The sequence below is a fragment of the Pseudophryne corroboree genome, chromosome 3 (genome assembly GCF_028390025.1).
Source record: "Pseudophryne corroboree isolate aPseCor3 chromosome 3, aPseCor3.hap2, whole genome shotgun sequence".
Lineage (NCBI taxonomy): Eukaryota > Metazoa > Chordata > Amphibia > Anura > Myobatrachidae > Pseudophryne > Pseudophryne corroboree.
In genome coordinates, this window is record NC_086446.1 from 498959564 (window position 1) to 498979921 (window position 20358).

A 20358-nucleotide genomic window follows, 5' to 3' on the forward strand; every position below is an offset into this window, starting at 1 on the left:
CCTGAGAGTGAGCAGGTTTATCTGATGTAACCACTAGAAGGTTAAACATGCTCATGAAAATATACCACTAATACATACATAGCGTTTTTTCAGATTTGGAGCCATCTTGGTCTAGCGCCATCCAGGATTATGTATTATATGAGAAGTGCACTGCATTTAGGATTCTATTGTACCTGACTGATTTAGTATTGTTTAAGGTTTTAATGTTTTAATTAACTTTTTAAGAACATCATTTTGGATTGTAGATGTTCAGGTTTTGACAGTGTGTTGTTTGCACGTTACACACAAGTTTTTATAGACACTCCAGCTCTGATTGAGCGCTGTTTTATTATGTGTCATTTTTTCACAGTGAGTAATTCGTGTTCTGGTTTTGTTTCATGTCTGTTTACATTCACAGGGCTCCCAGTGCGTCTCCATGGTGACCGGCGAAGCCCGCATGCGTCACTTCCGGCCGGGCGGTGACGCCGAAACCGGAAGTGCGGGCCGGGAGACGCCGAGACAAGCCGTGGTCCACGCAGCTGGGAGTCATGATGATGGGGGTAAGTGGGGTCACTGTATGCTATTTATTCAAGGTATTTGTCATTATTGAATTGTCTGAGGAAGGGGACACGTCCCCGAAACGTTACTTGTTTTGCACAATAAATCTCTTCACGGAGTTTTTCACGTTTAACTACAAGCCTGTGAGTGCCACCTAATTTCTCTGCTTGTGTATATATATATATATATATATATATATATATATATATATATATATATATATATATATATATATATATATACACACACACATACATATATATATATATACACACACACACACACACACACACACAGGTTGAGTATCCCATATCCAAATATTCCGAAATACGGAATATTCCGAAATACGGACTTTTTTGAGTGAGATAGTGAAACCTTTGTTTTCTGATGGCTGAATGTACACAAACTTTGTTTAATACACAAAGTTATTAAAAATATTGTATTAAATTACCTTCAGGCTGTGTGTATAAGGTGTATATGAAACATACATGAATTTTGTGAACGTACACACACTTTGTTTAATGTACAAAGTTATTAAAAATATTGGCTAAAATGAACTTCAAGCTGTTTATATAAGGTGTATATGTATCATAAATGCATTGTGTGCTTAGATTTGGGTCCTATCGCCATGATATCTCATCATGGTATGCAATTATTCCAAAATACGGAAAAATCCGATATCCAAAATACTTCTGGCCCCAGGGATACTCAGTGGATAAGGGATACTCAGTGTGTGTGTGTGTGTGTGTGTGTGTGTGTGTGTGTGTGTGTGTGTGTGTGTGTGTGTGTGTGTGTGTGTGTGTGTGTGTGTGTGTGTGTGTGTGTGTGTGTGTGTGTATAATTTTTTTTTTATTTCTCTTACGTCCTAGAGGATGCTGGGGACTCCGTAAGGACCCTGGGGCTTAGACAGGCTCCGCAGGAGACATGGGCACCATAAAGAACCTTAGAATGGGTGTGCACTGGCTCCTCCCTCTATGCCCCTCCTCCAGACCTCAGTTAGTTCCTGTGCCTAGAGGACACTGGGTGCATTACAGGGAGCTCTCCTGAGTTTCTCTGAAAAAAGAATTTTGTTAGGTTTTTTATTTTCAGGGAGCACTGCTGGCAACAGGCTCCCTGCATCGTGGGACTGAGGAGAGAGAAACAGACCTTCTTAACTGATAGGCTCTGCTTCTTAGGCTACTGGACACCATTAGCTCCAGAGGGAGTCGGAACGCAGGTCTCCCCTTGCCGTTCGTCCCAGAGCCGCACCGCCGTCCTCCTCACAGAGCCGGAAGACAGAAGCCGGGTGAGTATAAGAAGAAGACTTCAAAGGCGGCAGAAGACTTCAGATCTTCCCTGAGGTAAGCGCGCAGCGGTAATGCTGCGCGCCATTGCTCCCACACACAACACACACTGCAGGCACTGATGGGTGCAGGGGGGCGCGCCCTGGGCAGCAATATAAACCTCTAGGACTGGCAAATACATATATATATATACATATATATATATATATATATATATATATATATATATACACATACATACATATACATATACATATATATATATATATATATATATATATATATATATATATATATATATATATATATATATATATATATATATATATATATAGGCTGCGGAGGCAGTAGATATAAAAATCCCCCGCCAGTATTACAAAATTGAGCGGGACCGAAGCCCGCCGCTGGAGGGGGCGGAGCTTGATTCCACAGCACTAACCAGCGCCATTTTCTCCACAGAGCACTGCAGAGAAGCTGGCTCCCCGGACTCTCCCCTGCTGAACACGGTGGCACAGGGCAGAAAGGGAAGGGGGGGGGGGGGGGGGCGCATTTGTAAGGCGCAGTGAGTGTATTATACAGATAATTATATATAAAAGCGCTATATTATCTGGGAATTTGTTTCCAGTGTCAGTTGGCGCTGGCATACTCTCTCTCTGTCTCTCCAAAGGGCCTTATTGGGGAAATGTCTCCATATAAATATATCCCTGTGTGTGGGGGTGTCGGTACGAGTGTGTCGACATGTCTGAAGCAGAAGGCTCATCTAAGGAGGAGGTGGAGCAGATGATTGTGGTGTCTCCGTCGGCAACGCCGACACCTGATTGGTTGGACATGTGGAATGTTTTGAATGCAAATGTGACCTTATTACATAAGAGGTTGGACAAAGCAGAGTCCAGGGAAAAAGCAGGGAGTCAATCCACGGCTTTGACTGTGTCACAAGGCCCTTCAGGGTCTCAAAAACGTTCTCTATCCCAAATAGCAGACACTAATACCGACACGGATTCTGACTCCAGTGTCGACTACGATGATGCAAGGTTACATCCACGGGTGGCCAAAAGTATTCATTATATGATTATTGCAATAAAAGATGTTTTGCATATCACAGATGACCCCTCTCTGTCCCTGACACGAGGGTGCGCATGTATAAGGAAAAGAAACCTGAGGTAACCTTTCCCCCATCTCATGAGCTGAACGAGTTATTTGAAAAAGCTTGGGAAACTCCAGACAAAAAACTGCAGATTCCCAAGAGGATTCTTATGGCGTATCCTTTCCCTGCACAGTATGCGCTTGTCCAAGAAGGTGGCGCTACCGTCTCCAGACACGGCAGCCCTCAAGGATCCTGCTGATCGCAGACAGGAAACTACCTTAAAATCTATTTATACGCATACGGGTGCTTTACTCAGACCGGCAATAGCATCGGCATGGGTATGTAGCGCGGTAGCAGCTGTTAGGGTCTCCTGCTCTGTGCTGCCACGTCGTCATGGCAACCGGGAGACAAGTGCTAGCGGAGTAACCCGAGCGTAGCTGATACTCCGGTTCGGGTCTTTTGCTGTGCAGTGGTTACAGGCTCTGTGCACGGCAGGGGATCCGGTGCTGGTTTTTGTGCTCACAGTCTGTGAGGTCTGAGTGGGGCGTGGACAGCACCTGCTATATAAACCCTCTTCTCAGGTTAGGCAGATGCTGCTGAATCTTTGTTGGTTAGTCAGTTCCTGAAAGCTAGCTAGTACTGTGTAAACTTTGTATTTGTTTGTTGCTTACTGCAAATAGGCCTTGGGATTTGGTATTACACTATGCCAATCCAGACCTAGCAGTAAGACTGGAGTCAGTCGTTTAACCTGCTGGGGTTCTTTTGCTACTCTGTGAACCTAGCAAGTTTGCGGCTGCATTCTCAGACTTGCCTGCCAAAATCCTCTCACTGTGCAAGGTGTTCAGGTGTCAGTTTAGTGGCAGTAAGCTGAACCAGTGCACTGCAAGTGAGGACTAGGATTGTGGAGACTCTCCTTGTGTCTATTATTCCATCTCTGACCAAGGAGTTTACTGCCACACCCGTTGGTAACCCTTTAGGGTTTTGCTGTTGCCCTTAGCAACAGCATTTCGGGTTCTCTACGTATTAAATCACTACATCTCGCTTCTTTCCATCTGAGCATTCCTAATACTAGGGAGACACCCAGTTTCTTAGCCTTTGGGCTTCTCTGTTCACTTTGTGTTTATTTTGTTACCCTATCACCTTCTGTGTATGTAATGTCATATTCCCCAGTCTGTCTGTGAGTTCATTTGTTTTGCATCCCTCACCGTTCAGACACCAGTACATTCCTGTTGGCACTGGTGTGCATAACATATTCAGCAGCCCAATACTCCTGTTGAAATTTTGTGGGAATATGGAGCATACCCCTCAAAATACTTTGCAACAGGTGGTCGATCAGGTGCAGGTCCTGACTCGACAATTTAATGATTTGTCCATTAAAATGCACACCTCACAGGCCGCTGGCGGAGCTCCCGCAGCAGCAGTACCTTCAGAGGTTAAAGAGCCGAAAGTAAATCTACCGGATCGTTTTTCTCGAGATCGCTTGCAGTTCTTTTGTTTCAAGGAGAGCTGCAAGCTATATTTCCAGCTTAGGCCTCAGTCTTCTGGGTCGGAGATTCAGCGGGTGGGCATAGTGATTTCCTTGCTACGAGGAGACCCACAGGTCTGGGCATATGGGTTGCAGCCTGACTGTCCGTCGCTTAAAAGTGTTGATGCTTTTTTTACAGCACTGGGCATGTTGTATGATGACCCTGACAAGACGGCCTCAGCCGAGGCTCAGATTTCGATCCTTAAGCAAGGGCGAAGGCCAGTTGAGGTTTATTGTACGGAGTTTCAGAGGTTGGCCCATGATACCCAGTGGAATGACCCAGCCCTGAGACACCAATACCGAAGAGGTCTTTCTAACCAGTTAAAAGACCAACTGGTACAATATCCCTTGCCTGATAGCTTGGATCAGCTCATGCAGTTATCCATTCGGGTGGATAGACGGCTGAGAGAGCGCATGCTTGAAAGGGAGACCGAGGTTTCCTTCTTTCCCAAGGGAACCTCAGACTCTGAGGAATTTTCCGAGGAGCCTATGCAGATTGGGGCTACCCGACTCTCCTCGCGTGAGAAGACGCGGAGGAGACAGCAGGGGTTATGTTTGTACTGTGGGAATAAAGGTCATGTGGTAGTATCATGCCCAGAAAAGCCGGAAAACTTCAGGGCCTGAGGGTGATGGGAAATATCCTGTCAGGCCAGAAGTCAGAATTTCCCAAGACGACTTTTATCATTCCGGTGACCTTGAAGATCCTCGGTCAAACTGTCAAAACTGAGGCCTTTGTGGACAGTGGGGCCGACGGGGTTTTTATGGACCGCCAATTCGCCCTGAAACACTCTGTTCCCTTAGTACCCTTGGCATCGGAAATTGAGATTTGTGGGTTAAACGGGGAACCATTATCCCAGGGTAAAATTACCTCTTGCACTAGCCAGATTTCCTTGTTTATTGGAGCCACACACTCTGAAAAATTGTCCTTTTATGTGACTGTCTGTACTTTTGCCCCATTGGTGTTGGGGTTACCCTGGTTAAGGGCCCACAATCCTCAATTTGACTGGGTCTCTGGGGAGATTCTTAGTTGGGGTACTGATTGTTTCAGGAGTTGCTTGAGCCTTCCAGTCAGGCTTTCGCAGCTAAGTTTGCCAGGATTGCCAGGATGTTATGCAGATTTTGCGGACGTGTTCTCCAAAAGAGTTGCAGAGGTACTACCTCCCCATCGCCCCTATGACTGTGCCATTGATTTGTTGCCGAATGCTAAGCTTCCCAAGAGCAGGTTGTACTCCCTGTCACGTCCTGAGACTCAGGCTATGGCAGAGTACATTCAGGAGAACTTGGCTAAGGGATTTATCAGACCTTCACAGTCTCCAGTTGGGTCGGGGTTCTTCTTCGTGGGTAAAAAGGACGGTTCGTTGCGACCCTGCATCGACTTCAGGGAATTGAACCGTATCACGATTAAAAACTCATACCCACTGCCTCTCATTTCGGTCTTGTTTGACCAGCTTCGTACTGCCACCATTTTTTCTAAGATTGTACGCACCGCGTAGGTCAATCTAATCCGAATAAGAGAGGGGGATGAATGGAAGACTGCCTTTAATACCCACTCAGGGCATTATAAATATTTGGTGATGCCTTTTGGGCTCTGTAATGCCCCGGCAGTCTTCCAGGACTTCATGAACGATGTGCTCAGGGAATATTTGGATAGATTCTTAGTTGTATACTTAGATGACATCCTAATCTTCTCCCATTCCCTGGAGGAACATCGGAAGCATGTACGCTTAGTCCTCCAGAAACTCAGAGACCACCGGCTTGGGGCGAAGCTGGAGAAGTGCGAATTTGAAGTTCAGCAAATCGCATTTCTAGGATATATTATCTCCCCAGAAGGTTTCCAAATGGAGGGTTCCAAGGTACAGGCAGTCCTGGATTGGGTGCAGCCCACTAGTTTGAAGGCGCTTCAGCGTTTTCTGGGCTTTGCGAATTTTTATAGACTATTTATCGCTGGATTTTCGTCTATAGTGGCGCCCTTGGAGGCACTCACTAAGAAAGGGGCGGATGTTGCTCACTGGTCTTGTGAGGCCAAAGCGGCTTTTGCCCGTCTCAAAAGGGCATTTGTCTCGGCCAAGGTGCTGCGACACCCAGATCCAGAGCGTCCTTTTGTGGTGGAGGTGGATGCCTCCGAGATGGGTATTGGGGCAGTGCTCTCTCAGATGGGGGGTGTCTATAATCGCCTTCATCCCTGTGCTTACTTTTCCCGTAAATTTTCGCCTGCCGAGATGAATTATGACGTGGGTAACCGGGAATTGTTGGCTATTAAGGATGCACTCGAGGAGTGGAGACACTGGCTTGAGGGGGCTAAGTTTGTGGTCTCAATTCTCACCGACCATAAGAATTTGGCATATTTAGAGTCAGCGAAGCGCCTCAATGCCAGGCAGGCACGATGGGCTTTGTTTTTTGCTCGCTTTAATTTTTTGATAACATATCGCCATGGGTCAAAAAACATCAAGGCTGATGCGCTCTCGCGGAGTTTTGCTCCAATCCAGGAGACCACCGAGGAGCCATTGCCCATTGTGTCCCCATCATGTATTAAAGTGGGCATTACCCAGGACCTCTTGTCATTAGTCCTTAGAGCACAGGAGCAGGCTCCTCCAGACCTTCCGGTAGGTCTTTTGTTTGTGCCTCCTAGGTTAAGACAGCGAGTGTTCCTGGAATTCCATGCCAAGAAGTCGGCAGGTCACCCGGGTATTGCCAGAACTCGGGAGTTGCTATCTAGGGCGGTGTGGTGGCCCTCGGTGGCTAGGGATGTGGATCAGTGGGTTCGGGCATGTGACATCTGTGCCCGAAATAAGACTCCTAGAGGGGTTCCTGTTGGCCCATTACATCCACTCTCTATTCCATCTAAGCCATGGACCCACATTTCAATGGATTTTGTGGTGGACTTGCCCAAATCCTCAGGGATGACAGCCATCTGGGTTGTCGTTGACAGGTTTTCGAAGATGGCGCACTTCGTTCCATTGGTTGGGCTGCCATCGGCCAGACGCCTGTCGGAATTATTTATGCTGCATGTTGTGCGCCTCCACGGGTTGCCACTTGATGTGGTCTCTGACCGCGGATCCCAGTTTGTGGCCAAATTCTGGAGGGCATTTTGTTCCGATCTCCAGATTTCTGTCAGCTTGTCGTCAGGCTACCATCCGCAGTCTAATGGGCAGACTGAAAGGGTGAACCAGTCCTTGGAGCAGTTCCTCAGGTGTTATGTCTCCAAGTGTCAGACTGACTGGGTTGCTCATCTGTCCATGGCGGAGTTTGCCTATAACAACGCGGCTCACTCTGCTACAGGGATCTCTCCCTTCCTTTGTGTGTATGGGCATCATCCTAAGGCCAATTCTTTTGACCCCCTGGACTCCACGCCTGGTGGTTCCTCTGTGGTTTCGGTCCTTAGAGGTATTTGGAGGAAAGTGAAGAAAGCCCTTGTGTCTGTGTCATTAGTGACCAAAAGGGTTTTTGATAAGCGGAAAAGACCCTGCAGCTTCAAATTAGGAGACTTCGTCTGGTTGTCTACCAAGAATTTGAAGTTGAGACAGCCATCTCATAAGTTAGGCCCCCGGTTCATCGGTCCTTATAAGATCACTAGGGTTATCAATCCGGTGGCATTTCAGTTAGATCTACCCCGTTCTTTGGGTATCAATAAAACATTTCATTGTTCCCTTTTAAAATGGGCGATTAGTAATCCTTCTTCCAGTGGAAGACCTTCCCCTCTTCTGATACGTGGCCAGAGGGAGTTTGTTGTTGAAAGGATTCTTGACTCCAAGATGGTTCGGGGTCGGCTGTCATTTTTGGTGCACTGGAAGGGGTATGGCCCGGAGGAGCGGTCGTGGGTGCGCAGTTGTGATCTTCATGCCCCCAGACTGTTACGCTCTTTCTTCTCGCAGTTCCCCGATAAACCCGGTGGTAGGGGTTCTTTGACCCCTCGTCAGAGGGGGGGGGTACTGTTAGGGTCTCCTGCTCTGTGCTGCCACGTCGTCATGGCAACCGGGAGACAAGTGCTAGCGGAGTAACCTGAGCGTAGCTGATACTCCGGTTCGGGTCTTTTGCTGTGCAGTGGTTACAGGCTCTGTGCACGGCAGGGGATCCGGTGCTGGTTTTTGTGCTCAGTGTCTGTGAGGTCTGAGTGGGGCGTGGACAGCACCTGCTATATAAACCCTCTTCTCAGGTTAGGCAGATGCTGCTGAATCTTTGTTGGTTAGTCAGTTCCTGAAAGCTAGCTAGTACTGTGTAAACTTTGTATTTGTTTGTTGCTTACTGCAAATAGGCCTTGGGATTTGGTATTACACTCTGCCAATCCAGACCTAGCAGTAAGACTGGAGTCAGTCGTTTAACCTGCTGGGGTTCTTTTGCTACTCTGTGAACCTAGCAAGTTTGCGGCTGCATTCTCAGACTTGCCTGCCAAAATCCTCTCTCACTGTGCAAGGTGTTCAGGTGTCAGTAAGCTGAACCAGTGCACTGCAAGTGAGGACTAGGATTGTGGAGACTCTCCTTGTGTCTATTATTCCATCTCTGACCAAGGAGTTTACTGCCACACCCGTTGGTAACCCTTTAGGGTTTTGCTGTTGCCCTTAGCAACAGCATTTCGGGTTCTCTACGTATTAAATCACTACATCCATCTGAGCATTCCTAATACTAGGGAGACACCCAGTTTCTTAGCCTTTGGGCTTCTCTGTTCACTTTGTGTTTATTTTGTTACCCTATCACCTTCTGTGTATGTAATGTCATATTCCCCAGTCTGTCTGTGAGTTCATTTGTTTTGCATCCCTCACCGTTCAGACACCAGTACATTCCTGCTGGCACTGGTGTGCATAACAGCAGCTTGGACAGATACCTTGTCGGCTGACTTTGATACCCTAGATAGGGATACCATTTTATTGACCCTAGGTCCCATTAAAGACGCTGTCTTATATATGAGACGCGCTCAAAGAGACGCTGGCCTGCTAGGTTCGAGAGCAAACGCCATGGCGATTTCTGCTAGGCGAGCCCTGTGGACCCGCCAATGGACGGGTGATGCCGACTCTAAGAAGGATATGGAGGTTTTACCTTACAAGGGTGAAGTTTTATTTGGGGGAAGGTCTCGCGGATCTGGTTTCCACAGCTACCGCGGGTAAATCTACTTTTTTGCCTTTTGTTCCCGCACAGCAAAAGAAAACACCACAATATCAGATGCAGTCCTTTCGGTCGCATAAGTCCAGAAGAGGTCGGGGCTCATCCTTCCTCGCCAGAGGTAAGGGTAGAGGGTAAAGAACGCAAGTCCTCCCCGACTTCTACTAAATCCACCGCATGACGCTGGGGCTCCACTGAGGGAGTCCGCACCGGTGGGGGCACGTCTTCGACTCTTCAGCCAGGTCTGGGTTCTGTCAGAAATGGATCCTTGGGTGGTGGAAATTGTATCCCAAGGCTACAAACTGGAATTCGAAGAGGTGCCCCCTCGCCGATTTTTCAAGTCGGCCTTGCCAGCTTCTCCCCCAGAGAGGGCAGTAGTGTTAGCTGCAATTCAAAAGCAGTGTCAACAGCACGTGATTATCAAGGTTCCCCTAGTCCAACAGGGGAAAGGGTACTATTCAACGCTGTTCGTGGTCCCGAAGCCGGATGGCTCGGTCAGACCCATTTTAAATCTAAAATCCCTAAACAGATACTTGAAAAAGTTCAAATTCAAGATGGAATCGCTCCGGGCAGTGATCTCCAGTCTGGAAGGGGGGGATTTTATGGTGTCACTCGACATAAAGGATGCATACCTTCATGTTCCAATATATCCTCATCAGGAGTACCTGAGATTCGCTGTACAGGACTGTCATTACCAGTTTCAGACGTTGCCGTTTGGGCTTTCCACAGCCCAGAGAATTTTCACCAAGGTGATGGCGGAGATGATGGTGCTCCTGCGCAGGCAGGGAGTCACAATTATCCCGTACTTGGACGATCTCCTGATAAAAGCGAGATCGAGAGATCAGTTGCTGAAAAGCGTGTCGCTCTCCCTGAGAGTGCTACAACAGCACGGTTGGATTCTAAATCTGCCAAAGTCACAAATGATTCCAACGACGCGACTATCATTCCTAGGCATGATTCTGGACACGGAACAGAAGAGGGTTTTTCTCCCGATGGAAAAAGCCCAGGACCTCCAGAACATGGTCAGAGATCTGCAAAAACCAAAAAGTGCGTCTGTTCATCAATGCACTCGAGTTATGGGGAAAATGGTGGCAGCCTATGAGGCCATCCCATTCGGCAGGTTTCATGCGAGGACATTTCAGTGGGACCTTCTGGACAAGTGGTCCGGGTCCCATCTACAAATACATCAGAAAATAAGCCTGTCCCCCAGGACCAGGGTGTCTCCTGTGGTGGCTGCAGAGTGCTCACCTTCTAGAGGGTCGCAGGTTCGGCATTCAGGACTGGGTTCTGGTGACCACGGATGCGAGCCTCCGAGGATGGGGAGCAGTCACACAAGGAAGAAATTTTCAGGGGCTATGGTCAAGCCAGTAGGCTTGTCTACACATCAACGTACTGGAATTGAGGGCCATATACAACGGCCTACGACAAGCGGAGAATCTTCTTCGCGACCTACCGGTTCTGATTCAATCAGACGTCACAGCCGTGGCTCATGTAAACCGCCAAGGCAGGACAAGGAGCAGAGTGGCAATGGCGGAAGCCACCAGGATTCTTCGCTGGGCGGAAAATTACGTAAGCGCTCTGTCAGCAATCTTCATTCCGGGAGTGGACAACTGGGAAGCAGACTTCCTCAGCAGGCACAATCTCCGTCCAGGAGAGTGGGGACTTCATCAAGAAGTTTTTGCAGAGATAACAAGTCTTCAGGGAATTCCTCAAATAGACATGATGGCGTCACGCCTCAACAAGAAGCTTCGGAAGTATTGTGCCAGGTCAAGGGACCCTCAGGCAGTAGCGGTGGACGCCCTGGTGACACCATGGGTGTTTCAGTCGGTCTATGTGTTCCCTCCTCTTCCTCTCATCTCAAAAATATTGAGAATCATAAGACAAAAAAGGAGTGCAGATAATACTCATTGTTCCAGATTGGCCTCGAAGGGCCTGGTACTCAGATCTTCAGGAAATGCTCACAGAAGATCCGTGGCCTCTTCCTCTCAGGGAGGACCTGTTACAGCAGGGGCCCTGCGTGTTCCAAGACTTACCGCGGTTACGTTTGACGGCATGGCGGTTGAACACCGAATCCTAGCTGGGAAAGGTATTCTGGAAGAAGTCATCCCTACGCTGATAAAGGCTAGGAAGGAGGTGACAACGAAACATTATCACCGTATCTGGAGGAAGTATGTTTCTTGGTGTGAAGCCAAGAATGCTCCTACGGAGGATTTCCATCTGGGCCGTTTTCTCCACTTTCTGCAGACAGGAGTGGATATGGTCCTAAAGCTCCATTAAGGTACAAATTTCGGCCCTATCTATATTCTTTCAGAAGGAATTGGCTTCTCTCCCAGAAGTCCAGACTTTTGTAAACGGAGTGCTGCACATCCAGCCTCCTTTTGTGCCCCCAGTGGCACCATGGGACCTTAACGCGGTGTTACAGTTCCTAAAATCTCACTGGTTTGAACCGCTTCAGACGGTTGAATTAAAATTTCTCACTTGGAAGGTGGTCATGTTGTTGGCCTTGGCATCTGCGAGGCGGGTGTCCGAATTGGCGGCCTTGTCTCACAAGAGCCCCTATCTGTTTTTCCATGTGGATAGAGCGGAGTTGAGGACTCGTCCTCAATTTTTGCCCAAGGTGGTTTCATCATTTCATATGAACCAACCTATTGTGGTGCCTGTGGCTACGGGTGACTTGGAGGACTCCAAGTCCCTAGATGTAGTAGTCAGGGCCTTAAAAATCTATGTAGCCAGGACGGCTCGGGTTAGGAAAACAGAAGCACTGTTTGTCCTGTATGCAGCCAACAAAGTTGGCGCTCCTGCTTCGAAGCAGACTATTGCTTGCTGGATCTGTAACACGATTCAGCAGGCTCATTCTACGGCAGGATTGCAGTTACCAAATTCGGTAAAGGACCATTCCACTAGGAAGGTGGGCTCTTCTTGGGCGGCTGCCCGAGGCGTCTCGGCTTTACAGCTTTGCCGAGCAGCTACCTGGTCGGGTTTAAACACTTTTGCGAAGTTCTATAAGTTTGATACCCTGGCTGATGAGGACCTTGCGTTTGCTCAATCGGTGCTGCAGAGTCATCCGCACTCTCCCGCCCGGTCTGGAGCTTTGGTATAAACCCCATGGTCCTTACGGAGTCCCCAGCATCCTCTAGGACATAAGAGAAAATAAGATTTTAAACCTACCGGTAAATCTTTTTCTCCTAGTCCGTAGAGGATGCTGGGCGCCCGTCCCAGTGCGGACTATTTTCTGCAAGACTTGTATATAGTTGTTGCTTACATAAGGGTTATGTTACAGTTGAAATCAGTCTTTGCCTGATACTGTTTGTTGCATACTGTTAACTGGTTCCGTATGTTCCATGTTATACGGTGTGGGCTGGTATGAATCTTGCCCTTGGATTACCAAAATCCTTTCTTCGTATTGTCCGTCTCCTCTGGGCACAGTTCTCTAGCTGAGGTCTGGAGGAGGGGCATAGAGCACTGTCTATGCCCCATGGTCCTTACGGAGTCCCCAGCATCCTCTACGGACTAGGAGAAAAAGATTTACCGGTAGGTTTAAAATCTTAGACAGATATAGATATATATATATATCTCTCTCTCTCTCTCTAACACACACATACATACACACACACACACCAGTATTTGCTTGCAGCTTTGCTCATGTGGATGTCTGTTGCTCAGCGGAACTAATTTTACAAACACAGTAATGCCACCTAGTATTGTGATGTATATTTTAGATTGTACACATTGATCACATAATCCCTGGGGGGAAAAAAGCAAATATTGTTTAACAAGAAATTAACACGAAAAGATGCATAGGACTACTATCTTGTGAGGAAGCCATATAAAGCTGTCCATAGTAGAAGCAGCTGGTCCTGAGATCTACACCTGCAGCAGTGAGCATTTGCCCCATGCGACTTGCTGATCGTCATAGCCAAGCAGACGCTTGCCTGCACACTGCCCTTGCCGAATGTCAAGAGTCCGGTTTTTCCTTTATTGCTCCTCTCCCTGATGTCATATCGAGATCATACATACCCAAGCTAGTTTTTGCGTAATGTTGGAATGAACAGGCAAACAGACAGACAAAAATTTCCCCTAATGTTTTTTTGTCTCCAAAGTTCATAAACAGTCTCTAGAACAGGGGTGGGGAACCTTTGGCCATCCAGCTGTGGTTGAACTACACATCCCAGCATGCCATTCAACAGTTTTAGCATGGCCAAATAGCAAAACTGTAGCAAGACATGCTGGTATGTGTAGTTCAACAACTGGAGGGCCAAAGGAGCCCCATCCTTGCCATAGGGGAATTGGTCATTAATACAATTAGGTACAACATATCCAGATGCTTTTTCTTACTTAGCACTTAGTATGAAGACTAATACTGAAATAATCACCTTGTTTCTCCTTTTCCTTTAGTGGATCTGTGTTATAAACCCGGAATCCATTTTCCATGCCACATGCAAAGCACCCTGCGGACAGAAATATGAGTGATTAACCACTAAACTGACAATTTTTTTTCTACCAGAAAACGCACAGAAATGGTCACTTTTTTTATGATTGAATTTGGTGAAGAACATGTATTTCAACTTATCCAAAATGATGTTAAAAAAATTATTTGTACAAAAATAGGATTTTAAATACCTACCGGTAAATCCTTTTCTCGTAGTCCATAAGGGATATTGAGGACAGATTAGTATGATGGGGTATAGATGGGTCCAAAAGGAGCCAGTGCACTTTAAATTTCTTCAACTGGGTGTGCTGGCTCCCCCCACTATGCCTCCTCCTACAGCTCAGTTATTTATGTATTTATTAACTTATTTATGTATTTATTAACTTTAGCGCAGCATATTCCGTTGCGCTTTACAACTAGAACAGTAATAGAACAAAACTGGGTAAAAACAGACAGACAGACAGACAGACAGACAGACAGACAGAGGTAGGAAGGCCTTGCTCGCAAGCTTACAATCTATGTTAACAGTACCCGAAGGAGAATGACATACTTTAGAGAAGGAACATAACAACAATACGTGTGGTGAGATTTACACACCAGCACACCATAACATAACTGGGCCAGCAACAGGAACAGCTGAACAGGTAACACAACAGAGAACCTGCAGAAAGTCACCGCACAGAGGCGGGCTCCCAATATCCCTTATGGACTACGAGAAAAGGATTTACCAGTAGGTATTTAAATCCTATTTTCTCTAGCGTTCATAAGGGATATTGGGTACAGATTAGTACGATGGGGATGTCCCAAAGCTTCCAGAACGGGCGGGAACGTGCAAAGACATCTGCAGCACCACCTGCCCAAACTGGGTATCCTCTTTGGCCAGGGTATCAAACTTGTAGAACTTCACAAAGGTGCCCTTCCCAGACCAGGTAGCAGCTCAGCATAGTTGCAGGGCCGAGACTCCACGGGCAGCCGCCCAGGAAGGCTCCACCGATCTCGCAGAGTGGGTCTTCAGAGACTGTAGAACAGGTAAGGCTGCCAACACATAGGCCTGTTGGATAGAAAGCCGAATCCAACGAGCAATAGACTGCTTTGAAGCAGGGCAACCCTTTTTCTGCACATCATACAACACGAACAAGGAATCTGTCCTTCTGATCCGAGCCGTCCTCTTGACATATTTTCAAGGTTCGCACTGCATCCAATGCCTCCAGAGGAGCAGAAGTGCCAGAACTGGACGGAATCACAATAGGTTGATTCAAGTGAAACGCGGAGCCCACCTTTGGCAGTAACTGCTGTCTAGTCTGGAGCTCCGTTCTGTTCTCGTAAAAGACCAAATAGAGACTTTTACACGATAAGTCCCCCAATTCTGAGACACATCTAGAAGAAGCCAGAGCCAGTAACATCACCGTCTTCCACATGAGGTACTTGTCTTCTACCGTCATCAGAGGTTCAAACCAGGAGGACTGTAGAAAGCATAACACCACATCTAAATCCCAAAGTGCCATAGACGGCACAAACGGAGGGTGTATGTGAAGCACCCCTTGCAAGCAGGTCTGAACTTCCGGCAGGATAGCCAACTTCTTCTGGAAGAAAACGGAAAGAGCTGAAATCTGGACCTTAAGAGATCCAAGACATAAGCCTTTATCAAATCCAGTCTGCAGAAAACTAAGCAATCTTCCCAAGTGGAATTCTGAAGACGGATATGTGCGTTCCTTGCACCAAGAGACATATCTCCTCCCGATATTATGATAGTGTTTTGACGTCACAGGTTTCCTGGCTTGTACCATAGTGGCAATGACCTTTTCGGAAAGCCCTTTGTGAGCTAGGATGTTCCGCTCACCTTCCATGCAGTCAAACTAAGCCGCCGTAAGTCCGGGTAGACGAACGGTCCTTGCTGAAGAAGATCTCTTCTTAGTGGTAGAGGCCAAGGGTCCTCTACGGACATGTCCAGTAGAGCCATGTACCACACTCTTTGGGGTCAATCCGGGGCAATCAAGATTGCTTGCATTCCTTGATGCCTGATCTGCTTGAGCACCCATGGGATCAACAAAATTGGAAGAAATAGGTAAAACAGCTGGTAAGGCCAAGGCGATGTTAGCGCATCCACTGTGCTCGCCTGAGGGTCCCTGGTTCGTGAGCAATAGCAGCGAAGCTTCTTGTTGAGGCGATAGGCCATCATGTCGATCTGTGGGCAGCCCAACCTGTCAATCACCTGTTGAAACACCTGAGGGTATAGTCCCCAACTCCCCTAGATGGAGATCGTAGCGATTCAGGAAGTCCGCTTCCCAGTTGTCCACTCCCGGAATGAAGATTGCGGACAGTGCTCTTGCATGTCTTTCTGCCCAGAAGAGTATTCTCGACACTTCTCGCATGCAGGCTCTGCTTTTTGTCCCTCCTTGTCGATTGATGTACACCACAGCCGTAGCGTTGTCCGACTGAACCTGGATTGCCCGATCCCGGAGCATAGGGGAGGCCTGAATCAGAGCATTGTAGATGGCCCGAAGATCCAGGATGTTGATCTGAAGTAGGGCCTCCTGGGCAGACCACCTGCCCTGGAACTGCGCCCCTGGGTGACAGCTGCCCATCCTCTCAAACACGCGTCCGTCGTGAGGAGGATCCAATCCTGAATCCCAAAGAGTCGACCTTCCAGCAGGCTGAAAGACAGTAGTCACCACAGGAGTGAAATCCTGGCCTGGGGTGACAGCCGAATCATCCGGTGCATCTGAAGATGGGAACCAGACCACTTGTTCAGGATGTCCAATTGGAAAGGTCTGGCATGAAACCATCCAAACTGTATCGCCTCGTACAAGGCCACCATCTTTCCCAACAATTTTATGAAAACATGAAAGGATACTCAAGCAGGTCGGAGAACCATGCGAACCATTTCTTGAAGTGTTCTCATTTTGTCCTCTGGGAGGAACACTTTCTGTGCTACCATATCCAGTAGCATCCCCAGAAACAGGATTCGCCGAGACGGTTCCAGTTGGGACTTCGGACTCAACACGGATGGATCCTCAATGTGCAGAAGTTGAATAGTGCAATCTATGTGGAGCAATGGAAGCTCCCTGGCACTCGCTTTTATCAGGAGGTCGTCCAGGTATGGAATTACGTTGACCCCCTGGACCCTGAGCTGAAACATAATTTCCGCGATCACCTTCGTGAACACCCTCGGAGCTGTAGACAGGCCGAAGGGTAACGCCTGAAACTGGTAGTGATCGTTGAGTAGGGCGAACCGCAGATAGGCCTGATGAGGAGGCCAAATGGTGATATGAAGGTAAGTGTCCTTGAGATCCAGGGACACTAGGAATTCCTGTTGCTCCAGGCCCGCGATCACTGCTCTCAAAGATTCCATCTTGAATTTGAAAACCTTCAGGTAAGGATTCAAGTACTTCAGATTCAGAATGGGTCTCACAGACCAGTCTGGTTTTGGTACCACGAACAGACTGGAGTAGTAACCTTGTCCTTGTTGCAGGGGTACTGTAACAATGACCTGGGACTGGACCAACTTGTTTATGGCCAGTAGTAGCATACCATGCATATTTTCCAAAGCTGGTAAGCCTGATTTGAAAAATCGTTGCAGTGGAGCACCGTCAACCTCCAGCTTGTAACCCTGAGAGATAAGGTCCCTTACCAAAGTATCTTGGCAGGAACAGTCACAGATGTGGCTGTAGTGACATAACCGAGCTCCCACCACGAGATCCCCTCGGGGTGGGTGGGCACAGTCATGCTGAAGTCTTTGTGGAAGCAGAACTGGTGCTCCGTTCCTGGGAGCCGGTAACGGCTAGTTTCTTAGGCTTACCTCTGTTGCCTCTAGCTGCGTTGGAGGCCCCCCTGGCCCTAGATCGAAATCTGGAGGACCGAAAGGACTGAGTAGATGAACCCTAGTAGGTACGTCTAGCAGGTGGAGCCCGCGAAGGGAGAAACGTGGATTTCCCAGCAGTAGCTTTGGAGATTCATGCGTCCAATTCACCTCCAAAGAGCCAGTCACCTGTGAAGGGAATACATTCCACATTACGTTTGGAGTCAGCATCAGCAATCCACTGACGCAACCATATGGCTTTGCGCGCAGACACAGCCATAGCCGTGGTCTTAGCATTAATATTGCCAATCTCTTTAAGGGAGTCAGAGTACCCAAGCCGTGTCCTGAATGTGTTTTAGGAAAGTTACAGTAGTAACTAAGGTCATGTCACCAGAAAGACCTTGGGCAATATTTACTAATATTCGTGTTTGAGTCGGTTTGTGTAGTGTTTAAACTCGTTTTGTATCGGGTGCATTTTCATGCAACTTTTTGAATACATATACGCAAAGTTACGAAGCAGTCGACTTTATGGTTTTCGTGTTTTCCGATGTCGATGCCAGTCGGGTTTTTTTGGCACATTTACGGCCGTCATTGTCGTTTGCGTTCGTGATTTTGTTTTTTTTTCCGTTTTTTTTTTTTTTTTTTTTTTTTTTTTTTTTTTAAGTTAAACGCGGCAGGGTTTTTTTTTTCCTGCGGCCGCATTTTCACTTTGTTTCGTTTTTCATCCCCGTTCGCGATTGGTTGTGTTTCAGATGGTAGGAGTGTCTGTGCGCAACCATATAAATACGCCCCAAACCGTCCGCACCTCGTGGGTTTAGTTAGTGGTGAGGAGGAGGGAGGTTGTGCTGTGGAGGTAGGTGAATTTGTGGTTTGGTGAGGAGTGTTGGTAGCGATTTCTGAGTGTGGTATTGTGTTTGAAAGTGGTCTTGTCATTCTTGTAGTCTTGTATTTTGTGGTTTTGTCTCATTTTTAGTCCAAGTTATTTTTCTTTATAGTCCCGTGTGTGTGTGTGTGTGTGTGTGTGTGTGTGTGTGTGTGTGTGTGTGTGTGTGTGTGTGTGTGTGTGTGTGTGTGTGTGTTGTGTAGTGGTAGTGGAGGAGTGTGTCTTTTTTTTTCTGTGTTAACTGTTTAGACACACAATTATGTGCGACTCAGAGGTGGATGAGGTGGAGGGTGTGAGTGAGGGGGAGGTGGTTGGTCAGGTGGAGGAGGTGAGGGTTAGTGAGGTGGAGGAGGTGGGTGAGGTTGCTGCAGCAGCCTCAAGTGATAGTGACAGTCAGAGTGCTCCGCAGCCACGCACCACTACTAAGACTGGGAGGAATGTAAAGTTTAGTTTTGCTGAAAATGTGGCATTGGTGCGTGAGCTGATGAAGTATCAGAGGCAGCTATTTGGCCCCGAGTCCGCCAAGGTGCCAACACGGAGGAAGACGGTGTTGTGGGCGAAAGTTGTTGCTGCTGTCAATAGTGAGGGGGTGGTCAAGCGGACGGAGGACACGTGCCGCAAACGGTACTATGACATAAAGCGACGTGTCAAGGCCAAAATGGCCAAGGAGACGAAGTCGGCTCGAAAAAACGGTGGTGGGCAGCCCTATATTGCAAGATATCTGGAGTATGAGGAGCCCATGCGGAGTGTAATACCTCCTGAAGTAGTCTCTGCAACCCATGTTCGGGATTCAGATAGGCCCAGGAAGAATGGTGAGCATGTGTATTTGCATTTACATTCTATGACCTTATTTTTTTTTTAAATGTGTGTCATGTGACGTTGCATATTACTCCCATCTTCAAGTGTGTGTCAGCAAATACATTGTTTTGGCTAATGTTTTATACAAAGGCCAATGTAACATCTTACTTTATTGTATGTCATGTGTTTTTATGAAAGATATTTTGCATGTGTAGTTTGGACTTGGTGTGTCTCTGAATTGTCCTGCAATAATGTTTTCCTTTTGGGCCTTTCTTTTTTTATAATTGTGACTATGTTTTATATTTATGTGATCCATGTGCAATGTTTCAAAAACAGTGGTTGTCATGTTAGAGGCTGGAGTAGTGGAAAGTGGTTTGGAAACCATTTACATGTGTAATGTCATTATTAGATAGTGGTATTTTGTAAAAAAATATTACATTATTTCTTTGATAATTTTTAGTTTGTATTTGTACCATGACACCACACTGCAGTGTAATTTTTAAAATATTTATACATTTTGGTTTGGCTCATATAGTGGTAATGTGTGTTTGGAGTGCCACATCACAGAGCAATTTATATATTGCATCTGTAATATTTTTCCTTTCAATAGAAAATGAAGATGTGTGTGTTTTTGGTTGGTAACGTTTTTTTTTTTTAACTTGTGGCCTATGTCAGTGTCCTGTACATGTTTTCCTGTGTTGATTTTTCCATAGTGCATATGTCTATTGGACAATGTTTATTGTTTTATGTATTGTATTTTTTGTTTACGGTCCTTATGTTTTTATTAAAAATAAAGCAAGCATTTCTTAAAGAATAAATGTTTATAAGCATAATGGGTGGATGTATCAACAATAGCATGAATATTTTTATTTTATTTATTTTTTTATACAGTGTTTGAAAAAAGCAGTACTACTCGTCGGCCAGTA

General features: G+C 46.9%; 1 protein-coding gene across 1 annotated transcript in view; it reads right to left on the reverse strand.

Moving 5' to 3' along the window:
* WDR45B (WD repeat domain 45B) overlaps positions 1–20358 on the reverse strand; it is a 98871-nt gene that overhangs the window by 42040 nt on the left and 36473 nt on the right. The window contains exon 2 of the mRNA XM_063960991.1: positions 13897–13971. Within this exon, the coding sequence (XP_063817061.1) occupies positions 13897–13971 (75 nt within the window). The remainder of the gene's footprint in view (positions 1–13896; positions 13972–20358) is intronic.